At 41.2% G+C, this 25,297-nt stretch overlaps 1 protein-coding gene across 2 annotated transcripts; it reads right to left on the bottom strand.

Annotated features, from left to right (window-relative positions):
• Window positions 1-7,683: 7,683 nt before the first annotated feature.
• SAMD13 (sterile alpha motif domain containing 13) lies at window positions 7,684-20,843 on the bottom strand. Of its 2 annotated transcripts, none has more exons than XM_062581525.1 (4): window positions 20,711-20,843; window positions 18,730-18,814; window positions 14,434-14,545; window positions 7,684-8,848 (listed from the first exon to the last, which is right to left on the bottom strand). In XM_062581525.1, exons 1-4 carry the CDS (start codon window positions 20,832-20,834, stop codon window positions 8,705-8,707), a joined length of 465 nt encoding a protein of 154 aa, XP_062437509.1. In that variant the 5' UTR covers window positions 20,835-20,843; the 3' UTR covers window positions 7,684-8,704. The 2 variants fall into 2 exon arrangements, with proteins under 2 accessions (XP_062437509.1, XP_062437510.1); XM_062581526.1 differs by lacking the exon at window positions 20,711-20,843 and adding an exon at window positions 20,280-20,382.
• Between the last annotated feature and the right edge of the window lie 4,454 nt (window positions 20,844-25,297).

Below are 25,297 nucleotides of genomic sequence, written 5' to 3'. Positions count from 1 at the left end.
TTTATAGCACTTTCCGCTTTGTCTGGGAACACTGTTTCTTACCTTGTTAGAATTGTGTTGTATTGTATGCGTGGCTTTGTGTCTTACTATTTCTGCTATTTCTAGTGGCTTGTAATTTATTAACGTATCTTTTATGGCAAATAAAGAGCAATATCAAAAAACAAACAGACTAGTTTATGACTACTTGCCAAATAAGAAATGAAACCATTTACTTTTTATATGTGAATGCAAACATTGTAAGTAAATTTTAGTTCCGAAAATTTTACCTTAAAAGGTAACCGATCTTGTTCCAAAAGATGGATCTCTACCAGTTATTAAAAAAAGGAGCAAGAAAGATATTATTAAACATTTCAATATTTCTAAACAAAGTAGATCATTTGTTCTGCTCTTCCTATCTTATGAAAAAATGCACTACCGTGGACGGAAGGTTTCTTATCATTACTATTTGTGTGTCATTTGTGGGCTTGCAAAGTAGTAATGGATTAACGTTCATGGTAGAATGAGGAGAAATTCAGAGCTTCCTGTGGCTACAAGCACACATGTACACTCATGCAATGTGGTTTCTCTAGATCTCCACAGGCGTGTGGACTTTTGGCAGCTCTTTAAAGGCATCTCAGCATAGCTCTACCTAGCACCGCAAGGCCTGAGTTACTACTAACATGAGCAGATTCCCTCCAAGAAAAGGACTAAGGCACTTGGAATAAGCCTACATCTCTCAAAAGGCGATTAGATGCAGACAGGGACGGCATAAATCATTCTTGAAAATAGGACTTAGCCACATAATTTACTTGGCCTCAGCCCTGACCAAATTCACATTGGCTTCGTTAGATTCTGCCTCCACAATAGACTTTGCACTGTTTTAATTGGGAGAATTTTTTTTTAATTCCTGCCCTAAGGGGCTACTGAAGTTGCCTACTGTGTTTCACTCAGAGGTGGCTGTAATGCTTTGCTGAAGTCACACATAAGGAAAACAAACAGCAGCTACTAGATTGTTTGTAAAATTGCTCTTCAAAATAGATTTTCCTGATGATAACATGGACCTTGCTAATCTTGGACTATATCCTAGCAATTTTTTCTAGGATGCCTGGAACCTCCTTCAGAGAAAAAGAAACAAATATTTAATGTGCACAAACATCTTATGACCCTTTTAGTGTCTGATTCTTTCATATCCTGTTTCCATTCAGTTCTGATAGCTTCCCAGGACAATGCAGCCAGACTCCTCCTCTGCTGCTGATCACGTTCCATGTGTAACCAACATCATGTAAAGACAAAATGCGCTAGCCAAATTCATTAGCCAATATCTAACACAGAAATAAAAAGTCACTGTCAGAGTCAGTACAAGTGATTTGTTTTCACTGGCCACATTATTCTACATATATTCAGTTTACCTGCTTCCTAACACACATTTAGACCTGTTAGCTTTTAATAGCTATTTCAGCTACTTTGTTTTCTTCTTATTTAAAGGCCCTTTTTAAAATCTTGCATTTATCAGGAGTGCAGAATCCTGATTCTAAGCTTAACTGACCTGACCTAAGGTGAGAAAAAAAAAAACACTTAGTGGCTACATATCTCAACATAAATGCTTTTGAATTTAGAATTTTGCTATTTTAGCACATATAACAGCTGACCATCTTTTCCCTAGAAAGCTGTATCCTGAAAGGAAAACTATTAACTATTTCTAGCTCAAAAATGTCACTCATGTCTCAGCTGTAATCAGAATATAAACTGTTCTGAGAGTTCAAGATAGAACATAACCATTCATCAAAGATGGCCTAGAAAGGACACATGCATGTTCATGAGTGTGCATATACACCTGCTCCCATATGTATATGCATACATACATATGTATGCACACATATGTATGACATATATGTACACATATATGCATGGCACTGACTGAGTTGGCTGTCCCATGACTGAACTACAGCAATCAGGTAAGAATCAGAATGTTGATTGTGATGGAGGGGTTAGCTGTGATCTAGATTTACTGCAGACTTGCAAAATTTTTTTTTTCAAGTTACCCACTTTTCATTTACCCTTTTTTGACTGGCAAGCTAGGACTCCATTGCTCTTTAACACCAGTTATCAAAGCAAAAGGTTAAGCCTGTAGTTTGTAGCTGCGCTACATTGCTAAGACAGGCTGAATTTGAATCTGACGAGACTGTGGTTTGCTTTACTGTGGTTGCTTTTTGTTGCAGCTAAAAAGCACAGGTTTCTTTCACCTCCCTGCTGGGTGACTGCCATCTCTGGGATCACAGCAAGGACAGCATGATCACTTCTCACTGTGACGCTGCAGGTGGGTGGAGGGTAAGATGTTTACTCCTGCGTACCTCGAAGGCATAGGCTGAAGCAGAAATGGGCATTATCTCATAGTGCACAGGCAGGGGAGGCAGCCCAGTTTTGTAACGAATTCACCACATATCCCACAAGAGCACTACGCATGTTTTTAGGGGGACAGAAAAAAAATCTAAAAGCTTATATGCATCTCAGCAAGGAGCAATAACAATTCTGTTACTGGCTTTGCCTACCCTGCAAACTGCTCTCAAGGTAAAAGCATATCTCAGCTCCGAGCACTGGTGTTGCCCACCGCATTCCCTCTGCTAGGATAAGAATAAGTTTTTCTGGATCTTCCAGTTAACATTTGCTTGCTTTCTCTGAGCTGCAGCCTGACATGTCTCCATGTAGCTCTAGCCCAAACTACAGATCAAGACAGCAGTTTTCCTGCAAGTAAATGCTTGTCTGAGGGACAAGCATTTACAGCCCAGGCCTTGGTGGATGGAGGCACACGGTGCTGCCAGCCTAGAATGGGAACATAAGATGAGAGACAAGAGAGACTAGACGATAAGGAGGAAACAAGGTAACTGGTAGGGAGTGGAAGAAATACAGCGATAGAAAAAAAATATCAGGCAAATCAAGTAAGGGAAAGAACAGAAAACTACAAATCAGTGAATACAAGTATCTAGGCACTTCAGAACTGAAAACACAAACTCAAAACAGTACTTGAGGGACTCAAAACTAGAAAAAGAGGGTGATACACAAATTTTTGGTGCAGAGAGAAACTGAACAGCAGAGCCCAGGGTGACAAAGTACCGAGGGCTTCTGCCACCTAACGTAACAGTGGCATTAGGCATGAATTCCCACGCTTAGGATCATGTCCAATTGGAAAAAGACAAGAACTCAACTTTTAATGAGCTTGTGCTCTTGCAAATTTCGAAATCTTCTAGATTACAGACATTTCCAGCATAGAGAAGCCTAGGCAAGCTGACACATAGCATTTATGCACAAGGGAGGAGGGAGCTGAAGAGATGTATCCTTACAAAACAGCATTGCATTGCTACACCTAGGTACACACCTCCTTCCACATTTCTCCCTGTTGTTTGGCCACCCACCAGTTGGGATGCAAATTCAGCTACACATTCCCTCACCTTTACTTCCTTCCTCCTGCTGCAGTCCACTAGCAGAAGATGATACAGCACTGCACTTGATTCATCAGTTTTCCCTGACTCTTCTGATATACTTTAACCATCGCAAAGTCAGGGGTGCCTTCAACATACAAAGTATTGTAGAGGGTTTGTAGAGAGGAAGCTGGTTTATAGTAATCATCTGTAAGGGGGAAGAAAATGCCTTCAGGTCAGTGCAAGTCTGCCACGACCAAGAAATCAGCTGACCTGATGATAAAGCAGTTATAACTGCTGATTTTTCCTTTAGCAATTACTCTCAGTGCAGCAGGATGTAAATACAACCTCAGTCCCCACACTCACCAGCAGCCTTCAGTAGTGACGAAACCCTCACACAGAGAGAGGTGAGAGGCCATTTACAGTCTTCATGATGCCCTCATTGGGCTCTCCAGGTATTTGATGTTATGGTCGTGTTCCTCAAGTTTACAGCATCTACCAGCTAATGTTATTGTGGGGCTAAGTTGAACACACAGCTGGGATCCAAAGGAACATCACTAGGTCCAGCATTTTCCTAATTACAGAGGATAAGCAAAAAAAAAAAAAAAAAAAAAAAAAGATCTTTTCATATTAGCATATTAAACAAAACACAGCTTTTCCCAACAGAAAGAAAAACTACTTACTAAAGCAGTCTGCCAGTTGTTCCAATGGTGACTGCTCTTGCGGGCTACCAGTGGGTTAAATCAGCCGTTGCTCTCTGAAACCCTTGAGGGAAGCTGCTCTTGCAACTCAACAACTGCAGGCTGGACACAGATGGGAAATTGTGTGGAGGCCTTCAGTGCAATGGAGTAAGAAATAGACAGACTCTCCTGGCTGACATCTCCAAGTCTGAGTCCATTAGTTCTCTGCTAGATGAAGCAATGCCAATCCATTGCCCAGATAATTGCCTCTGAGCTGGACGAGAGAGGGCAGAGCAGACTCTTCCTATTGAGCCCGTGACAGCTACAATTTTCACTTACATGGTGAGAGTCACTGTACTTTCCACACATCTTTTGGGCCCAAACCCCATTACTGGAAGGGAAGGAACTACTGCTCTGACTTGGAAGCCAAGAGCCAGAACGGACACAAAATGAAATGTTTTTCTGTTCCTGCTCAATCGCTGCTTTCACATTTTTGATCACTTAGGGCTATGTAAGACAATATTGTCATAAAAATGGAAAACATTAACCAGCTTTGTAGCTTCTCCCGTGCTCATATAAAAAAGGGCCCTCTGCTTTTTCTGCTAATTGCAGTTATTTAACTACAACTGTAATTTCAGTGTGTCAGGAGAAAGGGAAAGAGTGTTGAAAACCCAGTTAAATGCTGATTTTTAAGAGGAGGAGGAGGTGAGGGACTTGGTAGAAGCTGAAAATATTGAAAAAAGCAGCAAAAGAAGAGTTAATTCAGCAAGCAATTGCTGGCAGTGAGGGCCTAATGTGACATTTTCCTGGGCCCTTCCTAACCAGGTGGGTGATACTCCCTTCACTACAGCTGCCGAGTCTTGTCCTGTTATTAACAATGTGCAGCACATTAAGGTAAACTGTTCTAAAGAGAACAACTATAAATACAGGCATGAGAAAGATCAACAAGCAGAGAACAATTTTTTCTGGGTTGAGAGAGTGACCTTGCTGGCACAACCACAGCCTTCATACCTTGCTGCTAGTTGCCTTATAAATGCTTAATTTATGGTACTTAGCACTATATTTGGACACAAAGAGAACATGCTATGCCTTATGCATTCACAATTGGAGAGGACAGTGAACTACTTCCTTACATCAAAACTAATGCATACCAATACATATTTCACATCTATTGTACCAAAAAAGAAATACTGTAGTGCTTTTGAATCATTTTGAAAAACATTATACAGATTCGGATAGACAAGCACTAGCAGTATTAGGAGAGGGGCAAGGCAGGAAGAGGGAACAGGAACTTGGCTGCATCTCTGCTCTTGTGCTGACCTACAGCAGGTCAGGGAAGCTGACTGCTGCTTTGCTCCATAAAGCTGCCTCCAAATATTGCTCCAGGAGAGGGGAGGCCCCTCTCTGAAGTGCTCATTCAGAGTAAAAACAAGGAGGCCAACAGTACTGAGACTGTCCTCACTCTCATACCCCAAATATGCTGGGCAGTTGGACAGCTGGCAGCTTAAACATCACCTAAAGCACAGGGATGGCTTTTAAGGAAAAGGCAATCTCCCAACTGCAGTGTTAAGGACACATTTTAAATTGGAGTCCTGAATGGCTCTGCGCATATCAGAACTGCAGCATTGACACAGTATCCAGTAATGCCCACTAGCTTCCTCATGCTTCCTCATCTCAACAGCAGCTGTGTTTTCTGCAAGAGGAATGGTAGCTAAAAATAACCTGGTTTTGACTTCCTCTTTCAAAACATTCAATCTGTTTTTAAAAGACTCTTTTTTTTTTTTTTTTCTTCCCAGAAGCAGCAAGGAGACTGTAACAGACAAAACCAGGCTGGTCACCTGCACAAAGAGAATGGCAGCATTAGAAAGCTCATGTAACAGTAGGAAACCACAAAGAAGATCAGAGACAGCAGAAAAAAAAATTACTTCTGTCTGTATAACATCCTCCAAATTCCCTTTCAGGCTTACACTGAGCTTTCTGTTATGCCTCTACTTGTATGAACTACTTAGTGGTGTTGATCAAAAGAGGAATACAATCTGGATGTTTTTAAATTCAATTCATTTGCTTACTAAAACATGGTAAAAAGAAAGTGCAGTGCTCAGTAATTACCAGATGAGTCCTTACAGCTATACAGTGGAGGTTTTTACTTCTGATGGAATATTTTACTTATACTTTTGTATCATTCATAGATTTACAAAATGTGTCTCTATCACTCCAAACGCAAATGGAGAAAAAGAGACTATTCAATTCATCTTTCAGTAATGCAGTCCTAAGCAATCTACTCCAGCAATGCCAGGAATACAGGGCTGGTAGGGAGCTACTGACTACTGCAGGCAGCTGCTTCACATAATCCTTTTCATAAACAGAACTAGTTCTATATTAAAATATTTAGTAGTTTAATGTACAATTTTTCAATTGCAGCCTGTAACTAGTCAGATACAGATTGTACCTGAAAACTCTCCAGACAAAGATGACAGTCTCTGTTTGAATCAAGCTTTCCAGAAGATCCCTGCTCCCAGCAGGTATCCCTGGATGCTACAAAGCTATAAATAAAAAAGCTGTAAGAAGAATAGACTATGAAATACAAACCTGCTGCTAATAGATTGATACCTAAAAATGAATACAGTACAAGGCACAGTGAAAAAAGCAGTGAATACATCCCTGCCTTCTACCATGTGTCTCAAATTCCAAATAGTGTACAATACAGTGTAAAGTTTAGAATCTACACGAGAAAACAGCATATAGTACAGTGTAAAGTTTAGCAATTATACAAGAAAGCACACTGATGTACAGTTTACGTATTATGCAGCTCACTGTGAGCTTTACCCACAGTCCAGCTATGCTATTAATGTGGTTTCACCTCCTCTCAAATCTCAACACAAGAAATAAGCAATTCCCCTAGCATTGTAGCATCCACAGCCTCCTTGCACTTGGCCAAGCCAGCAGTGAAGGCACCATCCAGACAGGATCACAGAAGCTTCTGCTTCTTCTCACTGAATCCTATCGCTTTGCCCCCATCCGGCTGACAGTGCTGCACTCTCTTCTCCCTTCTTAGCTAAATCCCCTCACCATCTCCTCCCATCCCATTTCCACATTCACCACACTTCTGCTTGTTTGCTACTTCCCAGTTCCTCTGCTCAGCTTCACTGACGTAACCCCATGCTGCAGTTTCAGGGGTCATCACAAAGCTCCCTGGGTCAGAGATGATGGTGAGTCTGGAGAGTGCTTAGCACTATCTGTGGGATACTTCCCAGCCGCTTTGGGGTAATTCACCCTGCTATACCAGGGCCAGCACAGGACCTCTCCACCACTGGGAGCTCTAGAGGGGGTAAGAGAAGCACAGGTGTTACTGGCGAACTGTGACCAGAGCTTCAGATTCTCACCTTCAGCACTGCCTAAGCAAAAGCAAAAGGAAAAAACAATTGAATCTTTAAATTCTTGGCAAAGGGTGTTAGAAGTAACCACAAGAACATAGGATATTAAGTAAGTTTTGGTACCTTTTTAATAGGAAAATGGAGGAGAAAAAGAAAAGAAAAGAAAGAGGGGGAGCCTCTGATACTCTGCAATAAAGAAACAGAGAAAGTAAAAAAAAAAGCTGTAAAGTAAACTGAATCCAAACATAAGCAATGTTTTATTGGGATATAGCAAGCAACCTATCAAATAGGGAACTGGTACAAACAGACTGAACAAGACTCTCTTTTAACAGAGATGTATGATGACAAGACAGCTTCTTTCAGTTTTTTAAAACAAGTATTCAAATTGTAAGTAAAGCATCAAAAAAAAGATCAGTTGTTACAACACTATGACAGACAATAATATTAAAAATGTGCAGAATTTTACTCTTTTTACAAATTTCTGCATGTTAGAAAACAGTTATTATAAATTAAAAAAAGAATAAAATGAAGTTTTTTGTTTTGCTAAGCAACACAAACTTTTAAAAACCAACTATACTTTACATAGAACTACTATTAAAAACAGGTGGAAACAAGCTGAAAATTTAAGGGACAGCAAAAAATACACAATCCAGTTTCACCTGTCAGCAACGCCTTCTGCTATCGAAGGGGTTATGTTAGTTTATGTACAGCTTTAAACATTGCAGCATACCACAAGTAAACCTTAATAAGGTCAAAAATAGGACCCTCTGCAAAAAAGGGTGAGTTGGCAAGTCTCAGTCTCATCCCAAAATTATAAGCAGTAATAATTTCGGTAGGTCTTTGATGTACACCAGAACATACTTTTATTTATTTCTTTCTCCCAAAGATGCATGTAAACTTTATCTTTGTTCTCTTTTTGGTATTTTAACTCATGAAAAAAGAATATATCTGGCTCAAAAATGAGAATGACCATACTTCCCTTTTGTTCTGGATACAGTGATGTAGCTATCTCAATACACTTACTGACAAATCCTAAAAGAGAAAATTGTTATGCACCATGAAAAAATACACACCACCTCTCTCAGTTCAGACTTAGTATATATTATATTGCCAGCTCTATCCAATAGGATATATATCATTGTAATTTGGTTTAAATTCTTAATAGATATATTCTCTCTTTACAAAGTTCCATTACATGAAACCAAATTGCTTATTTATTGTTTGAGGCACAACATGACCCCAATTAGACAATTCGCTATAAAGAGTTGTTCTTTAGATGTTGTGTCTGTAGAGGTTTTACGTGATATTCATAGATTTTCAGCGCAGGCCCCAGTTTTAATGAAAGTCCAGTCAGTACATCATTTCTTGTCATCAACAGCAATGATTTGCCATCAATCTCCTATAAGAAGAATTAAAGAATTGATGAAGACAATGCAGAAATTAACAGGTGAGAACAGTAATGCAACAAATGGAAGATTATTACAGAGGATCAATGAAAAAATAAATAGTAGCATTTATTTTTCTGAAACTATGTTTTAATTGTTAAATTCTTCTAGTAGTCTGATTTTCAAGTGCTTATCTGTGCTAAGGCACAAATACTACTTAGTCAAGCACAAAACCCGAAGCTACCTCACTTCAAAATTCTTTCCTTTTAAATCTGTTACAAATTAATAGGTACATGTGTGCAGATTGTCTACTTTTCCATCATAAAAGGAAAGATGTTCATGGGAAGAAGGCAGTGAACTGCATATCAGAAGTACTATTGACAGCAATGTGCAAGTTTGGACTAGTCTTGTCATGATTTGCTAACAACTTCAGGTGCCTTACTTTAAAAGGCTACCCTTCACATGTCTCTGTGGGAAAAAAAAAAAAAAAAGGATTTCTACAATCAGAAATTTTAAAAGAAATCTGACTGGAACTTAACCCTCTGGAGGAACTTTTCCTCCTCCACTGACAATGAAAGAGGCTAAGAGGAGCGACTTTCCAGTGCGATTCTCAACACCCCCTACCTGTTTGTGCTTAAAATTCCACCTTTAAATCATTGATAATACACTTTTTCTCTCAGACTCTGGCTTTCTGATCTACTTAGATTAGAAATCCTGTCAGCTTTGGGGAGTTTTCCACCTTAAAACCTTGTCATACTGTTGCAAATCAACTGTAAGTGATTTTTTCAAGGTCAAAAAGCAAGAGAAAAAATATGCATTTCTCAGCTTCTACCTAATTTTAAGACATGGGACTGTCCTTGTCTTTACACAGCTCTGCAGCTCAATCATACTATACTATCACAAAAACATGAGCTACACCTACAGAACAGTGCATCACTAGTGTGTCACAGCTCCCAAGGTCACCACACCCCAAGAAAGTACATGGTCTTATGGTATTCTCCTGCACTGGGCTTCATCTTGTTCCTTTTTCTTTAATTTTTTTTTTTAAAGTTTTTTAATAAAACATGCAAACACAATTTTGAGTTTGGTAGCAATAGCCAACAACTGATTCAGCTGCTTGCATATATGGTTGTTGTCCATCACAATATAGTTAACTATCAAACTGTAATTTGTATTTTTATAAGCATTATAATATTATTATAAATATATTTTTTAAAGCATTATATATAAACATCCCACATCAATTTATTCCACTGCAGTATCTTCTTTACAACTATTAAATGTTGTCTTGCAAATGTCCCAGATCACCCTAATACAAGGGAGACTTATTACAGTTTAGCATTAATTTGCCCAAAGTGAGTTCTATCATTTGATATGATTTATAAATACAAACTGTATGAAAAAAACATAATATCATCAAAGATCAACTGAGAGTTGAATTGCTTTAAAGTCTTATCAGATATGACTGTTAATCTCTCACATGAAGCAGAACATAACTTAGCATTTCTAAAAAAAATATTTTCAGTAATGTTTTACCCGGTTATAGCAGATGCCTCCTTCCAGTTACTGTTGAGAATGTTAATAATTAGAAACAGTTTATATTCTCTCTCTTCCACTTGTCACAATTCTTTTTGTGGGAATTCTGACACCATTGACTATTTTGCTCATTCTTATGACTGATCTAAAGTTGCCTTTTCCAATGCTGTTCAGTGATGGAATGAAGGATGAAGAACAGCTTCAACTTGGTGGGAACCAAAGTAAATCCAGTGCCTGGAATGGGAGAAACTCCAAAACCAGGAAAAGAGTATCTATTCCTTTCCTTTCTCCTTCCTCCACAGGATTCCCCATGTATTCTAGAAGAGTTAGGAACTAGGTGATATAAGGCTTTCAATGAATAGAGATTCTCTCTAAACACGTATGGGTGCAGATGACTGAATATGAATTCAGAATTCAAGTGTGTTACATCTTTGTGTCTATCATAAGCTCTATCTCTTTTTTCCACCTTTACTTCTAGATCTTTTTGCTTTTCCATGTAAACCTGCTTCCATAGATTTGTCAGTCATTTCATATTTCTGGCATCAGACAAGGCTTCATATGCTTTAGTGACTTCTGTGAATTTCTTCTCTGCTACTTGTTTTCTGGATTATTTGTGAGGATGGAACTTCAATGACAGCTTTCAGTATGCCTGTTTTGTATCATCTGCAAAGGCACTCCTAGAGCCTTACACTAATTCCTCATAGTCCCAGAAGGGTCTCAGTGCCTGCACTCCACTATGCTGCAGCTCTGCTAGAAGGTGGCAGCAGACACCAGCTGGTGTCCAACCCCAGCTTTCCTGCTCACTGAGGACAACCATTTGCAGGGAGCTTTTGTGACACAACAGTGAGGCCACTGAACCACTAACAGGTTCCTTTGACTCACTGAGGTACTGCAACACTACTGGTTAAGAAGCTGTGCCAGTAGTAATGCTAGCATGTCTTGAGGCAAAGCAAATGGCTTCAGTCTTAGAGTGAGCCGTGACCTTGCATGCTACCAAGGCTAGTACAAAAACCTCAGCAATGTACTTGGCAGACAACAGTTCTTTGAAGACGCTCACACCCTCATCTCTCATCTGTTCTGCCTCTCTCTTCAGTTGTCCTGTATCCTCAACTCCTTGGATCAGCTGGAAAGAGTTGCTTGATGAAATTTTGGTTTTCATAATTGGGCGATACCTTCTTTTAGTTGAATCTGCTTTCATCAGAAAGATCTTTGGTCTTGCTGACATCATTGGAACTCCAAGAAGGAAATACAATCATCATCATCACCTACCAGCATTTATAATACAGTTTTAAAAAACATTCTATAGTCCTTAAAATGTTTCCTCTAAGTAAGAAATATTCAAGTCTTACAAGATTATTGAGCTATTTGCTTTGGGAAAAAGAGTATCCATTTATTCAGAATTTATTTAAAGAATGCGTGGATTGAGTTACTGTTACGTAAATGTAACAATAGATCTCATGACTGCATTCTGGACGACAGGGAAACCATTCTGCTACCTCTGCTGAAGCTGTTCAGTGGAAAACAATTTCCCACAACATTGTAGATGAAATGGGATACTTTCCCTTGGTATTTACAAACCCATTCACCTTCCAGTCCGCTTTGGGGGAGCAGCAAACCAAACGAATTTAAGTTTCTGATGCCTGAGCAAGCTGCTGAAGAAAGAGTAGGGAAATTCACAGACAGCCACAGCTTCAGTTGTGTGCTCTGTGACTCCACACACAGGGGGTGGCTAACAGTTCAAAGTGAACCAGGCAGCATTGCCACATCCAGAGACTTTCTGAGATCCTGGTAATATTTATCTGAAGTACAGAGTTAAAACTAGTGGCTTCTAAGCAGCGTAGAGGAAATGGAGAAAATGACTGGTAAGAGGTCAGGACAGGGTTTCAGTTTGGGCTCTTTCCTGGTGCAGACTTTGGGCAGAGTTAGGATGGAGAACCAAACAGTAGCTGCTCTCAATGCTACTGAGGGAATTGAGGGGGAAAAAAGTGGCAATAACTTCCGCTGTAAGGAGTGTCTGCCCCATGTCTCCTGGCCATATCTTGGCGGCAATTGTCAGCCTCTCTCTCATTAAAGATCGCGTATCAAGTGACATTGGCAGTGAAAGCTCAGCCACATTTCTGCCCATGGCAGCTTACTGCCTACCCTCCTAGCAGAGACCAGGCAGTAGATTGCTGAAAAGAACCTTACTTCAGCTTCCCCCCAAAGCCACTAGCCCTCATTGCAAAATACTAATAAAATCTGTACACTCCACTTCTATGCTGTCTTCCATTAGGCTGCTGCAAATTGCTTTGTCAAAACTCATGTATTAGCCTCACCTTTCTGCTACAGTATCAGTAGTAATTATTGCAGTATTATTGACAAGCCAGCTGAGGTGCAGAGATTAAGATATTTGATGAAAGTCAGAGGTATCTATCAGCGTATAGAAAAAAAAGCCCAGAATCCTCAATTTTTTTTGGCCTGTGTTTTTCTTAAGACACTCTTCCGGTGTTGTTGAAGAGACATGAATGCTGATATTAAGGAATGAAGATGAGTAAACAACAAAAAACAGTCTAGAGTGTATTCAAATTCTGAAAAATTAGCAGCAGCTGCAGGAAGAGCTTCTCCCTGCACCCATCCAGAGAATTACCCATAACAGGCTTTTTATCCACTAGGACAAAGAGCTAAATTTAGATACTGTCTTACACTCATCAGTTACAATTAGATCTAGTTTCACTGTCCAGGTGCTGAGGGTCAGCAAGATTAACCTGACCAAGAGGCTGACTTTATTTCACTTTAGATGCACTGTTTTCCTGCAGAGCTGCCAATAACTTGCACTGACTCAGCACCTTGAAAGGTCAGGTCACCTATTTTGGTTACAAAATACAAGTGTTGGTAACGAATTTCCTTGTTCTCACATGCAAACTTATGGACTTATCAGAGAAGATGCTGGAGTGAAAGATCTGGAGACATAAGCTCCTTCTCTGTGGAAGAGCACGGTAGGCCAAGTAAGCAAAACCACCCTATCCTGTCCCACTAACACACTTCACCCATGGGCTGGTAATCCAGTCACAAGGAGCCATACAATTGTTAAAGCTCCTTGCTGACTGAAACTGCCAGAAAAATCTATCCATTAGCATCAGATATAATGGAAACCACACTTGTTACACTGAGATAAACAGAGACCGCACTCGTGCACATGGGCTGTTAAAACTATCCCTGATGTCTGCACCACAAAGGCTACATTTGAAGCAGCAACTTGTGAAAAAAGGTGTGTTTCAGCCATCATTTTCTCTGGAAGGCAATTTATAGCAGCCCCTTTAATTGACTTTTCTCTGGTAACATTACTTTGTCAAGCAAAGGCAGATAGGAGAAATTTTTCACAGAAAACAGGGCTGCTTTCTCCAGTTCACGATTTCTCCTCAGCTCACAGATATGCTGCAGGAAACAGACTCTCCAGATCTTATTCAGGCTTAAAAGCACCAACACAATCTTTTGCCTTCCTCCCACAAGACCCAAAAAGGAACGCCTGACCTTTCTTCTCAGAGTCCTGCAAACACGTTGCTCCTGTGCAAGAAAAGATATTTTCCCCCTTATCATCAACTTCCCCTCTTCCTGTTTGCTTGCACTGTCAAGCCAATGGGACACAGCAGCCTTTTTTCATCCTAGGTCTTCGAAAGTAAATTGCTTCTTAGGATCCCAGGATTTTATAAACTCATGAGCGTATTTGCATAGTGCACTTAAGAAGAGAACTACCATCCTCATCTTAAACAACAAAACAGTGGAACTGAATGGCTTGTATAGTCTGAGACTAAGCCAGAAAATCTGTTTAGACTCCTCAGCTTTCAGATGAGTGCTTTAAACACATACTCCATTTTCATCCCACTATCCACATCTTGTGGAGCAAGGTTGTTACTAAAAGATCAAAACAGTCTCATGGATTTTCACCCCCCTAACAGTAATTTTCAAGGATCCTTCACAACACTTTACTACCTACTAACTGAATAATCAGATCCATTGCAAAAATGTGCAGTGTGAGAAGGTGGTGGCAGTCAAAGGGTGAATGCATGTTTCCTAACAGATTTACCTGTTCTTGAAAAGCATTGGCTTGTTCTTCAAATCCCGCTGTTCTGAAGTAATTCACAACATCAATAACAGCCCAGTCAGCAGGGTCTGGAGGTCTCCCGTTCTCTACTGAACTGCAAAATGCAAATACAGATGAATAATCACTAAGTATGTGCAGACTATGTGCAGTTGCTTCTTTGTGCACAACCCACGTACATCCTTTCCCTTTCCATTTCTCCAGGGAAAGTATCCTTCGAGATCTCCAAGACAGAACAGTCACTCCTGTTTCTTCCATTTCAAAGACCTGACATGGGGACCACTGAGATACCTCTCTTCAGAAAAGAGGAAAATATAGGAATCTTCACATCAGTCAAATGTAATCAGTCACGACCTTCACCTGTGGAGTGGCTGCCTTTGCCATGTCTGAGATACCAAAACCCAGACTTGAGACCTCTGTTTTCAACCACCAAATACTTATAAAGAATAGCAGTGTGTGGCTTAGTCTTTTCCAAGATGACATAATACTTCTTTGTAACATTGGTAGGAACTATTGGAAACCACTTTTACCTTGTAAAACAGAAAAACAAAACCACCATTGACTGCACCAATAGCTCTAAATAAAACCTATTCCAAAATTGCTTTTGGACTCATCTTTGGACAAATCTATGGACTTTTTAAAAAGCTATTAATCCTGGAAAGCAGCTGTTAAACACAATCAGAATAAATTCCTTCTGATTGACCTCAGGCAATTGCTTTCCACAGTAACAGAAACAACTAAACATCCATATTGGTATCCTTATGCTCAACCTTCCATTTTGCTATCTCAGATAACCTTTGCGTATCTGCAAATTCTTGGTGAAAAATACATACAGTGAAACTTGACTGCCTTTCCTGCAGCAATTTAGAGGCATGAAGAGCAAGATACATTTCAAAATATACAACTTTTAGAACATGCTTCTCCAACTAGAGGTCTCATTTCACCTTCAAGTTCATCCTGAATATTTTCCACTGTCATGCATGCTTAACTGTAACACTAATGATGAAATAACAAATGTGTACATAGCAGGGCAGATGCCAGAGTCCTACCCATTTCAGGCCCTGAAGTTTAAACATATGATCTTGATTTTCAGTAGCAATAGCTGGAGAACAAACACACGTAATATTCTCCTGACAGCATCTTTCTTCCTGCTCTTCAAATTTTTCTTTTCTAACTACCATCACCTTAACATGTGTTGGCTTGGCTTAGTAAATGGCTGCCCTAAAGCAACAATGGCAGGTCACTAGGATTCAGAAAAACGTTATTAAGTATGTCTTCAGCAAAACATCTGAGTGAATCAAGGGCCCACCACTTTTAACCAGCCCATGATGAGAAGGGGGCAGAATCACAGATAGTACCTCAAGTCACTTCATTTCAACAACATCCCAACTACTATGAGTAAGCTGATCCTGTGATGGAGGACTCACGAACACAGTGATTTTCACTTCTCCCCTGACTCTTAGGATGTACCTTTGAATATGGCAAGAAAATTATTGCTCTACAGACTCATATGGCAACCCAGATTTCACACTTTATGCTGCAATTACCCTTCTAAAAGCTGTTATTTTCATTTATCTCTAAAATATAAACATATTCGAGAGCAATGAGCTAGGGACTAGAGTTTCTTACTCATCAAGTAATACCTTACTTTATGAACTGCTTCACTGACTGCAATTACAGAAATAGGTAACACTCTACAGAACTGAATATCTGACTCTCTCGCCTTATCAGAACTGCACTTATTTTTTAAATCAAAAATATGCCTTTCAATTTTTGGTGTTGCGTATATTCTGAGGCTTAAAAAGTAAAATGTGCTATGAACCACAAAAAACCTATACATACTTATTGAAGTAGCGTTTGAAGAATCACGTTTAAATCTTTGCATAAGATATGCATTCCTAAGACATACACTATCATTTTGAATGTCTCATCTCCTACTTAAAAACAAAAAACCCAACAACTCAGCATTAAAAAAAACACAATAAATCTTAAAGATGTTGAACTTTATTTAATTTATCCTAAACAGCAAATAAAAGATTCAATCTGTAAATATATATATATATATATATAATATATATATATATATATATATTTTTTTTTTGCTTACTTTCCAAAGCGTTTTAATCTCAAGCTAATTATGGTCCCAAACCCGCCCTTTCACAATTTTGTATTTTACTTCAAGTTTATTGGTTCTTCACGTAGCTCTTGTAGTACAAGGAAATACAATGACTGGTCCAGCCCCATCCCAGGCCCAACTGCAATGACTTCACAGGTTCTGCTATAGATTAATCCCAGGAAATAACTAAAAGTTCCTGCCTCAAGCAATAGCATCATGCTCAACCTCAAGTGGAGTCAATTTCCACAGCTACAGCTGCAAGGGCAGACTCAAGGACATGTGACAGACTTTCGGAAACTGGCTGGATTTTAACCCATCTATGCACACAGATGGTGTTTGGACTTCTAGACTTTGACAGTCTCCTTGCCTTGCTGCTGCATACAGCTACTCTTCAGACAAGGAAACTGAATTTAGAAGAGCCATGGCTTAACCATGCACCAGACATCCTGAATGTTGTAAAACCTTAAGAGGGCTGGCATCTTAGGCTGTACAACCGGATACCAGATGCCCTGATTATGAACAGATTTGGCTTGTCTACTTTTCACCACTGTCCCTGTGCCTTTATTGCCATCATGTGGTAGGATATAGCTGTGAACAAACAGATCTTATCCAAGCTATTTATAACCACTTCAAGAAAGTGCCAAATACTTGCTTTGCAGACATGTACGCTTACATATTGCATGCATTCATTTTGAAACCACAGCTTCAGTTCAGTTTAATTACAGTCCCCATCAGCCTTAAAAGGCCACCTTCACAATTAGTAGTTGAGCCTTTATCACCTAAGCCTCAGGGGAAAATAATTAAATATAAGCTGCGAGTTTTTCCCTGTTTCCCTCCCATGGAGTCTCCATTGTAGAAGAAAGACTGCTAATTGAGGGTGGCTTCTGAGGGACATATATGGTATAATTTATGTGTATTCACTGACTAGGCAAATGCGTTTTATATTAGTGTGGTGTAACCAATGACTCAAGTGGAGGGGGAACATACTGATTTTAATGGCTGTCATCAGATCTTTTGATCCTGTGTCATAATCAGGTGCTTCATCACCATCCTAAAGCAACTATAATTTTTATTATTGTTTATATTACTCTACCACCCAGGGTTCTAGGCATTACCAAGTTTTCTTGTAAAGCTCATGGCAAAGAAATCTGAAGGAGAAGCACAAGATGCAGTTTTGCAGAAGCGTTGCAGTCCAAGAGGAGATACTAGGAACTCTCCAGCTCCTCTCTTTGTGTTATATATCAGCACAGCATCTATAACCCTTAGAGATGTAATGCTCATTTTTTTCACATCAGAGCCCTGCTTCTTGGGTCTCAGGATTACTTAGGATTGCTGCTCCTAATCTAAGCACTGCTGATCTTCAGGGATACAGAAACTTCTCCAAAAACAGTTTCTCCCCCTTAGCAAGCAGTTCATCACACTGAGGAGTATCGTAGGGCAATGCATACCATGTGGAGCTTTGTCTTATTTCCACTCCAGCAGTTTAGGGCTTCTTCAGCAAACAGTTTAGAATACCTGTTTCAGAGAAGAACTGTCACGAAAGACGTACACTGCTGCTACTACTTCTTAGCTCTGGATGGCAGGGCAGTCACCAGGGAAAGATACCTGTCTTTCTTTAAAAAAAGACAGAGAGAGGGGAGACTTCGACACAGGACATTTCCTCCCACTTGGAACTGCTTCTGCAAAAAGCACTAGCTGGAAGTACAAAGACCCTTAAACTCCTCAAGCACCACTTGCTTTCTTGCTTCCACTTTGCAAGCCCTTCCTGAGGAGTTTCATCTCTTCAGTCCAACTGAATGGTGAAAGGAACTTCCCTCACATCAGCAGGCAGCTGAGTGGAGGTGGACTATTGCTTACAATACTACTTACTTTACTCTCCGGTTGAAAGGCTAAGTCAAAGGAGACACTCCAACTTAGGCTTCAAGCTTCTGCATCTCTCAATTACTATACAGCCCTCCCACATACCCCTCTTTAATCAATTCGGTGCCCAAGACTCTTCTATTTTGAAGCTGAAATATAATAAAGGGAATTGAGAAGAGAGAAACTTTGAAACAAGCCAAGATGGAGGCACCAACCCTTGCCAGCTACATAAAGTCAGTCAAAGAAAAACTAAAATCCAATTCCATGTTCCGTTCACAAAAACTAAACACTATGGATTCACTTACTTTTTGACATCCAGAGAGCCATTTTCCTTGTTTTCCATGTCAACAGTTAGCATGGGGAGGACAGAGGTTTCTTTTACTTCAACAACTAATCAATAAGGAGGAAAAAAAAAAGCTGCGTTTAATTATCAGCAGTATGAAAACAGCAACATAATACAATAGAAACAGGCATTCTACAGAGACACAAGCATATTTCCACCTGAGAGCAAAAGTGCAATTACGGACTGATTTATTCAGAAGCCTGGCAAGGCTGATAATAGCTGATAATAGCTAATAAAACAGGAAAAGCTGAACTGCGTTTCAAACACAAGAAATGCTTCATGCCTGAAAATCAAGGATGGTAAAGTTAATTTTGATCCTTTGGTAAACTAAAAACTTTAACCTAAACTGTATATTCACACTCACACAGGGAGAGAAAAGGAAAGAAAGACTGACATACTATACATATATAGTCACATACCAAGTGGGCTCATTGTACCTCCAGTCACCCTATTATACTAAGGATCCCAAATAGATGTACGATCTTATCCCTGGTGAGATTCTGAAAACTGTATTCCTGTTTTATAAATTGGGAAGCTGAGGTACAGATGAGCAAAATGATTTATACACAAGTCACAAAAAGCCGGTAAGCAGAGTTACAAATTGAGCCCCAAACTCCTGAGGCCTAAATCAGTACTTTATCCATAAGGTCATCCTTCCTGCACTATACCTCTTCTATAGGTATACTGAATTCAGCAGAGGAAAGGCATCAATGAGCATGGGGGAAAAAAAATCCAATTTGTTTCCCTACTCGTAGTGTGCTGGACTATTTCTACTACACAGTTTTTTCTACCGCTTCATGGAATATGCAGAAATGATCCAGGCCTTTTTGTTGCTGTTGCTCTTAAATAAGTCATTCCTACTTCACAGAACACTAAGCAACTGACCAAGGACTCAGGATGTTTTTGCTGTAGCATTAATGGATGCCAGAAATGTCATACAGCTCTGGGAAGTCCAGAATAGGGAAATCATGCTCTTCAGCTAAAGTTTGCAGAAATAGATGATGACAATAATAATATATAATACTGCTGTTTTTTTTTTTTTTAAGGGGACCATTCATTATACAGTTATCAGCATGTAAAACACCAAAACCAACAGCTACAAACTAATCAAAAGGGCATTTCTTCAGTACTGTTCACCAAATAACTCAATGCATTCTTCCAAACCACTTCTTAGTTCACCTGAGGTGGCTGCAAAATGACAACTGCCACAACCTATTTGCAAAGCGTTCTCCTCGATACCGCGAAACCAAACGCAAAGGCGACACCGAGCTCTCGTGCGGGGTATTGTCGGCGAAGCCCGCAGCCCCACACCGCCACCCCAACTTGGGGGGCAGCGCCGGCGCCCAGCGCTCCCCCTCTCCCCCAGCGGGCGAGGAAACGGCTCCCTCGGGGACTGTGTGACACACGTTCACCATTTTACAAGCATCTCAGAAACCATTCGCCAGGCAGCATTACACCACACTGTCATTTTTTTGGCTGGGGGTGGGGGGAAAGTAAGACAGAAAAACCTACCTACGAGCAACTAAACCAAAGCATTGCTACCCGCGGCTCCGGAGCGGCGGAGCCCCCGGCCCCCGCCCCCCCGCCGGCAGCGGGGCGCTCCGAGGCGGCTCAGTTTGACACCGGGCAGCAGCCCCGCCTGGCTCCCGGCCCGCGTGACGCGGGCGCCACACACGGCCCGCACCAACCGCCGCCCGCGTCATGGCGGCCGTTTTAAAGGCGCAGCGCGGCGCCGCCTCGCCGCCGCCGGGTGCCCGCGCCTGCCGCGCGGGAGCCATTTGCCACCGGCCCGCTGACAGGGCCCGGCGCGGGGGGTCCCCCCATGCCCCTACAGCAGCAGCCGTTAGGAAGGGCACCGGGCAAGTTTGCTCGGGCTGGGCATGGCGGCGGGGGAGCGGGCTCGAACAGCTGCGGAGGATCGGGCTCCTTGCGGCAGTATTTACCTGTGGGAAGAGCTCCCGAGGGCACAGTTTTCGCCGTTTCTTTGTTGGAAAGGCTGCCCGCCAGGAGAGCTGCAAATCCTCCTGTACCGCGCTGCAAGAGAGTAGCGCTCAATGCAAGATTCATGACCTGAGTTTCTTGGGACCTCCTTGTAAACATTTCTACTCCTCCTACCAAATGGGATGTATTTAGTAAGAGTGAGTTTTTTTTTTTTTTTTTTTTTTTTTTTTTTTTTTTTTAAGGGCAAAAAAAAAAAAAAAAAGGCAACCACTTTCAAAGTATAAAGTAACTTATAGCAGGAAATCTTTAAAGCAAAGTGAGAAATAGAAACAACCAGATCTGGAAGAACTGATAAAAGTATAAAAGTCACATAAAATTAATTTCTGAAATGAGCTCATCAACTTACAAGTGACACTTGGCTTTCTTCGAAATGACCCTTTTGGGTTCAGGATGGCAGAAAGGAGGATTGAGTAAGGGCACCACAGCTGTGCCACTGCAGGGACCACACAAAGAGGAGATGGAGACAGCAATTCCCTGGGACGGATTATGGCTCTTATTCACGTAAGCGTCATATCTTATTTCACAAATAGACTCCCAGATATCCATGGGTTGTCTTTTACACTGAGGTACAACTCACAGCACCCGTGAAGTCTGGCCCACCCAGAAAAAAAATGTAGTCATTGCGGATTAAAACAAATTTTGGCAGTTTTCTCCAGCAATTTCTCCTCTCTCCTCCCCCCTTTCTGTATTAAACTTTTTTAAATTACTACTTCCAATTTTACATTGATTTAAGACATTTTCTAATTGTACAAAACCATTATGTAGGTAATATGCCATTAGCAGTAGGAAAATTAAACAGTAACAAATAACACATCCTGTTCTCTCTGCACAAATGCTTTGCAAACTTCCCTTCTGTGTCTTAGTCACAGTTCAGAGGGACTGTAATGCTCCTTTTAGGCATCCTTAATAGCCTGAATTAGTACAGATTGGTGGAATGTGTAACTTACAGAAGTATTTCTAAGACAAACCACTCAAAATTACACCCTTCTAGTTCAATGTGAGACCAGGTTAGCCATCTCAGGGAGGCATAACTACCTACTTGGGGATTCATACCAAATGAGCTAGTGACCTCAGCCTCATTTCTGCAGAAAAGTCATGACTTCAGGAAACAGCTCCCACAGCTGGCACTGGCAGGAGGAGTATGCGGTGCAGGGCTGTCCCAGGCACTGCATAGCTGTCTCACACTACAAGCAGCTTACACATCCTGGCTGCACAATGATAGAAACATTTACAGGACTGCTACCTGTCTTGAGAACAGAGGTTGAAGTGACCAAGCTCCTAACTCAAACTCTTAAGTTACAAACACTAAAATTGCAGGAAAAAGTGTAGTTTTGTGCAAAGGGGACTGTTGACAAGGCTTCACTGATAATTTCATTTTGCCTAACTTACATGCTGGTAAATGAATAACCAAAGCTCACAGAAAAATGCAAATAATACAATTTGAACATGCATTAAATATGAGTGCTGATAACTGATGGCAGTGGGAGTCTTCACTGCTTTGGATTTTAAATAAATGCAGATAAACAAATGCAGATGCACACTAAAGAAAATCCTCTTAACATCCCAAAACGTGCTGTAAAATAAGCTGCACAAGGAAATTCTTTTTTGTTTCTCCAGAAATAAATAGCCTAAATGAGGACATACTGAATTTTCTGCATCAGCTGGTTTCTAACTTTGGTAATGAACTGACATTTGAGGATACAAATATAAGCCAGCTATTTTACTCACACTCGCTCATTCCTTCCATCATGTTCTCCAATTAATCCTTAGAGTATTTAAAATAAGGCTCACACAGTATGTGCATTCTTTCTAAAAGATCTTGGAACAGTAGAGATAGAAATTTTAAGAAAATGAGCTGTGGAAAACTTCAATGTGGAGTATGATCTATGGCTTGTATTTTCATTCAGTTTTGCAATAAGGTCATTCAATTAGAATGAGATTATGTCTGCAGAGAGATAAAGCAGGAAAGTGACATAGACTTCTGACTATTTGCATCCTGCTTCTGGCAAAAAGGATTTCTCAGGTTGTGCAAGGAACAAACTGAAACCCAAGCTCGGAAATCCAGTTTGAGGGATCAACCCCGGATGTTCCTAAATTTCTTCTATTACTAAAGATGAAACATGTAGAAATCAGTGCAGATTCTGGACACTAATGGATCATTTCTGAGTATTAGAAAATGCCAATTTTCTACTGACAAGTTTTCTTTGTCCCTAAAGTAACAGCAGTATGTGAAGATGAAACACACTGCACAAGGCAAAGGGAGGCGTAGCATCCTGCCAGCTGAACAGCAAGACACTAGAATTCAGCTCTCTGTGAGCAAGATAAAGGCAAACACCTTTCTTCTTCCCACGTCCTGGGTAAAAACATGGATAAATACACTTTGACATGGAAAGTCAAGCAACAGCACAATATAGCACTTTTTCCTCTGTAATTTTGTTTTCCTACCTAAGCTCCTCTGCCTAAAGAAACAAGCTTTATATAGTAGAACGGGTTATATTGATTTATAAAAATATATTCTATTTTTTTGTCAGTAACGAACAAATGTTTTAGAGTCATGCTGGAGGCAAAAGCAAGTCCTAGATCCTCACATGGCGGGCGCCGGAGGCTGAGAGGACGCCGCTGAGAAGAGGACGCCGCTGAGAAGAGGTCGCGCGCCCGCGGGGCGCCGCTCTGCGCGGGCGGCGGCGGTAACGGCCGGCCGCAGGGGGCGGGGCGCCCCGCCCGCGCGCGGCCCCGCCAATGGCAGCCGGCGTGGCAGCCGCGGGGCGTGCTGGGAGCTGTAGTGCGGGGGCGGCAGGGCCGTGCCCAGGGCAGCTCGCCTCGTCTCAAGGGCGCTGGTTGTGAGGAGCCCCCGACGGGACTTTTAAAACGAGCTAGTCGCTCCTGCCCACTGAAATAGTTAGGAGCGTGGAATAAACGCTGGGAGGCGCTTTGGCTCTAGGAGCGCGGGATTGTGCTGAGGTGTCTGTCCAGGGAGACATTTCAGCTGCTCGCGCTGGTTCTCCTCATGGGCCCCGTTCACTCCTGAGGACTGGTAGCCAAAGAGGGCGGAAAGATTTCACCTGAGCGCCATTAGAAGACAAAAATTCCCAGCTCCTCTTCAAGTGCAGCACCACAGGGGAGTCAGAGCCACTGGGCGCTGAAGAAATCACTGGGGATTCAGTGGTTTGGGGAGGGAGGATTATGTCTTTTTAAGTCACTCCTATCACAGGATGTTGACTGGAGCTTGACGCTGACACTGGTTCATGATGAGAGTTTGCCACCCAAATTGAATTAATTTATAGCTATTTCCAAACTATTAGTAACAACATTTACCTAAAAAGTTCTTCGCATCATTTCCTTCCTATGAGTACAGGACTAAAAAGGGACCTTCCGGGCTACGGAGTTTGATCTCCTGCTGTCACAGACAAACGTGTCATGCAGTTGCTGTTGAATCGTTATCTAGAGCTGATCTTGAGCCTGCAAGAATTCTTACCCCACTTCTCCAGTCAGAAAGGCCAAATCAAGTCCCCTTTACTGGTGGTCAAGAACTTCTACTTTACAACTGGAAAATATAAAGACTGTTTATACCTGTTTGTTCTTGTAGTAATATTGTAATAATTGTTTCCTCTCCATTTGTCTAGTATTTACATGCTTTTATAGACTGAGTTATTTGAATGATCTTAGCCCTTTTACATTCTCTTTGTGATATAAGCTCTCCACTCCCTGAACTCATTCCCCATTCCTCTTTCCTGTAAATTGACCTTTCAGGAGCAGATGTTTGGAGCTGCACCCTAGGGTCTTACAAGTACCACGTGCCCTCCTGCACTCTCAGCTCTAAATACCCCTTGGGTCCAGACTGCCCTTGTCTTTTATCACACCCATATTGCACTGGAAGCATTTAGTCATCCTGAGATCAGTGAATAGCCCAGGGTCATCTTCTTTCACAGTCACTGCCAACTTCTGAACACCCAGAAAGATGAGAAATCCCTGCTACTGGCCCCGATCATGCCTTTCCAACACCCTTCTCTGTTCCCGGCAAACTCTCCTTCCTCAGCTAGGGACAAAGCTCCAGTTCCTACTTTCTTTCCAGTTCGTTTGAAAGGAATTTTGCCACTTACCTTGATCTGTAGCATCAACAGCTAAATATTGATTGTCCTGTTGCTCTTTCTTCCCTCCCTGGGCTTTCTTGGAGGGTGTTCCCAGCAAGATACTCCAGTCCTCTGACTGAATCCAGCAACAAAGCTTATCACTCAGATTCCTCTGTTGGCAAGAAAGATCACCTGAAAGCTGTGCTGCATCTTCTTCACGGTCCCTTTCTAACCTGCCAGGGTTTTCTGCATGACTGAGCACTGTGACATTGCTCTGAAATTCTGCATAAAGCCTAGCCAAAAGGCCAAAGCCAGCAATGGTGTAAAGGAGGTGTGGGGGGAAGGTAGGCAGAAAACCTGTGCAAGAAAACAGTAGAGTGACTTGTTTCATTTCTAAAGCACTTAATTAAATGCATGTTTAAGTACTAAGTCATAGCACAAGGGCCAGTCAGCCTCAAT

Source organism: Rhea pennata, chromosome 8 (genome assembly GCF_028389875.1).
Source record: "Rhea pennata isolate bPtePen1 chromosome 8, bPtePen1.pri, whole genome shotgun sequence".
In the NCBI taxonomy this organism is placed as follows: Eukaryota; Metazoa; Chordata; class Aves; order Rheiformes; family Rheidae; genus Rhea; species Rhea pennata.
This window is presented reverse-complemented; position numbering and strand designations above follow the sequence as displayed.

What these genes read in the sequence shown, in the direction of transcription:
- SAMD13 (XM_062581525.1), bottom strand. Translation starts at nt 20,834, where the DNA reads ATGAATCTTGCATTGAGCGCTACTCTCTTGCAGCGCGGTACAGGAGGA. An exon ending in CTCGGGAGCTCTTCCCACAG is followed by an intron (nt 18,815 to 20,710) that starts GTAAATACTGCC and finishes CTTATTGATTAG; the next exon opens with TTGTTGAAGTAAAAGAAACC. An exon ending in GGCTCTCTGGATGTCAAAAA is followed by an intron (nt 14,546 to 18,729) that starts GTAAGTGAATCC and finishes TGCATTTTGCAG; the next exon opens with TTCAGTAGAGAACGGGAGAC.